Here is a 3,209-nt window from a genome sequence, read left to right as displayed (position 1 = left end):
CACAATTAAATCTTAAATGTGCATGCAACATATATTTTTTATATTTTTAATTAATTAAAACAAACTAAACATTCACAGACAAAAATAAGTATCCAAAATGTCACGCAAAGTTCTCAAAATTGTACCCCAAAAGCAATTTATTTTATTTTTTGATTTCTTTGGGAGTAGTTTTCGTGAAGCAAAAATCACGTGCTCACATCCCAAAAGAGCAAAAGGCAGCTTTTAATGCCATTGCCTGGAACCTTGGATCATCTTCCGAAGAATCTTCTTGATGTTCTTATTTGCCGCTTCAACGGCTCCATTGGCTTTTGGTCGGTAAGGGGTAGAATGGCGATGCATGATTTTAAATTGTTCGCATACCTCCTTCATCAAATGACTATTTATATTGGTTGCATTGTCAGTGATAATGGTCGTTGGGATACCAAAGCGACAGATGATGTTGGAGTGAATGAAATCTACCACTGCTTTCTTGGTGACTGCTTTGAAAGTGACGGCCTCCACCCACTTGGTGAAGTAATCAATTGCAACCAAAATGAATCTATGCCCATTTGAAGCCTTTGGCTCGATAGGCCCAATGACATCCATTCCCCAAGCAACGAACGGCCAAGGAGAGGACATGGGATGCAACTCCGAAGGAGGTGAGTGAATTAGATCACCATGAATCTGGAATTGATGACACTTGCGAACAAATCTAAAGCAATCTCGCTCCATAGTAAGCCAATAATACCCTGCCCGCATAATATTCTTTGCCAAAACATATCCATTCGTGTGAGGTTCACATACCCCTGAATGCACTACACTCATGATCTGCTCTGCTTCTGTAGCACCTATGCATTTTAACAAGTTTAAATCTCGGGTCCTCTTGTACAGAATTTCCCCATTCAGGAAGAAACCATTGGCGAGCCGCCTTATAGTTCTTTTTTGATCTCCTTTGGCATGCTCTGGATATTCTCTTATTTTCAGGAATCGTTTGATGTCATGATACCATAGTTTACCATCTGGTTCCGTCTCGATTGTATTGCAGTAACCGTGTTGATTCTGAACTTGGATTTCTAGTGGGTCAACATGAGTGTTGCCTGGATAAGTGAGCATCGAGGCTAAAGTGGCCAAGACATCGGCTAGCTCGTTGTGAAACCTGGGAATGTACCTGAACTCGATGGATCTGAATCTTTTGCTCAAGTCTTGCACACATTGTTTGTACTGAATAAGCTTGATGTCCCGAGTCTCCCATTCACCTTGGGTTTGCCGGATAATCAAGTCAGAATCTCCCATAACCAATAGTTCATGCACATCCAGATCGATGGCCATTTTCAAACCCATGATACAAGCTTCTTATTCTGGCGTATTATTGGTACAGAAGAACCGAAGTCGGGCTGTTGCAGGGTAATGATGTCCAATAGATGAGATGAAGATTGCCACGATCCCAACTCCTTTGATGTTGACAACCCCATCAAAATACATTTTCCATACAGGGTGATCGTTTGAAACTACTGTAAGCACGTGATTTTTGCCCTATGAAAGAATTACTCCCAAAAAATTCAAAATAAAATGATTTTCCTTGGTGTGCAATTTTGAGAATTTTGTGACATTTTTGGATAATTATTTGTATTTGTCTGTGCATGTTTATTTGTTAAATTAATAAAAAATACAAAAATATGTCACATTTTGTATGTAGGATTTAATTCTACAATTTTTAGTAATTAAGTTTGTTTTACAAAAATTAAAAATTACAAAAATAGGCATCTTTTGCATTTTTAGCATTTAATGTCCAATTGTACAATTTTATGCTTAATTATTACTTAATTGTGCGTTAATTGTTATTGGGAGTTAATTTGCGCTTTTATAACTTAATAATAATTTAATGATTTTTAGAATTTAGTTTTAGAAAAATAAAAGAAGAAAAGAGAACAAAAAAATAAAGAAAATCGGATTTGGGCCTCTTCTTCATTTTTAAACCCAGGCCCAAAATACCTCTACCCAACCCAAAACCCTTTGACCCGGCCCATTTCCACCCCATCCCTTTTTGATTTTTCAGATTTTTTGTTTCACTCTTCTCACTCAACCAAACAACCCAAACCCTAAACACACCCTAAACTCTCTAGCCGTCACATTTCACACCCCTCCTCTTCTCTCTTTTTCTTCTCCAAACCACCCTCCATAACCCTAAAACCACCCCAAGCCCCTCCCATGGCTTCCCCGCCTCTTCTCCCTTACACTACACACACATACACAACACGCACACACACAGCGACATACATACACACACACACACACGCAGCAGCCCGTCCATGGCTGCTGTTTCTTCGTCGTATTCTCCACCACGTCCAGTCATAGACGACCTCAAACAGCCCCAAGCAGCCATGAACGAGCAGTCATGGTGAGCAACAATGTCTCCCAGCAGCTCCACCATCGTCGTCGCGTCCAAACGACCCTCGTCGCTGCTGCTGCCCGCGTCCAACTGCGACGAGCAGCCATGGCTGCTCCAGCAGTGTTGCTGTTGCTGCTCCGTCGAGCTCCACCAACAGTGTCACCACTACATCACGACTGCCATGGCCAAGCTGCTTCTGCTTCTGCTTCCCGCTGCTTCTGCCTTCATCTTCGTCGAACTCGAGCCCGAGCTCCCATGGCTGCCCTAGGTGCTCCCTCATCTCCATCACTGCCCATACGACCTCCAGGCGACGCAGCAACAGCAAATGTCATTGCTCCGGAGTTCTGTTGTCGTTCGCTTCATCCATTTTCTTTGACGGGTAGCCACTGCCTCATTTTCGAAAGAAACCAAATGACCAACTCCTTTGGTCGTCCATTCATGGTCGTCTTCGGCGTCGAGCTATTTTGGCACGATAATTCTTTCCGGGCAGATTTGTTTTGTTCAAGTTTATCATCGTTCCTATCCGGTTAGTTGTTTAACCAATTCGTGTTTATCGTGTTTCTTATTTTTCTTCAGTTTGTTTCATGTTTGTTCCATTTGTTCTTGTTTATTTTTAGGTAGAAATTGTTAGTAATTATAATGTTTTTAGTTTTAAGTTGAAGTTCAATGAATTTTGTCTTTAGTTTGTTCTGTTAATTTTAAAAAGGATTTAGTATAGAAGAGTGTCAGTTTAAATCATTTGAATCTGTCATGTTTGTTGTTTAAAATAGATTTAATTCATGTTCATCTTTGTTTGAAGTTCGTTTTTAATCCAATGATTTAATGAGAGTTTATGTTTTGG

General features: G+C 40.4%; 1 protein-coding gene across 1 annotated transcript; it reads right to left on the bottom strand.

Moving 5' to 3' along the window:
• Window positions 1–222: 222 nt before the first annotated feature.
• On the bottom strand, window positions 223–1,320 carry LOC138888579 (uncharacterized). Its single transcript, XM_070170467.1, has 2 exons — window positions 580–1,320; window positions 223–504 (listed from the first exon to the last, which is right to left on the bottom strand). The coding sequence occupies exons 1-2, from the start codon at window positions 1,318–1,320 to the stop codon at window positions 223–225; spliced, it is 1,023 nt and encodes a 340-aa protein (XP_070026568.1).
• Window positions 1,321–3,209: the final 1,889 nt, after the last annotated feature.

Source organism: Nicotiana sylvestris, chromosome 3, assembly GCF_000393655.2.
Source record: "Nicotiana sylvestris chromosome 3, ASM39365v2, whole genome shotgun sequence".
NCBI lineage: Eukaryota > Viridiplantae > Streptophyta > Magnoliopsida > Solanales > Solanaceae > Nicotiana > Nicotiana sylvestris.
This window is presented reverse-complemented; position numbering and strand designations above follow the sequence as displayed.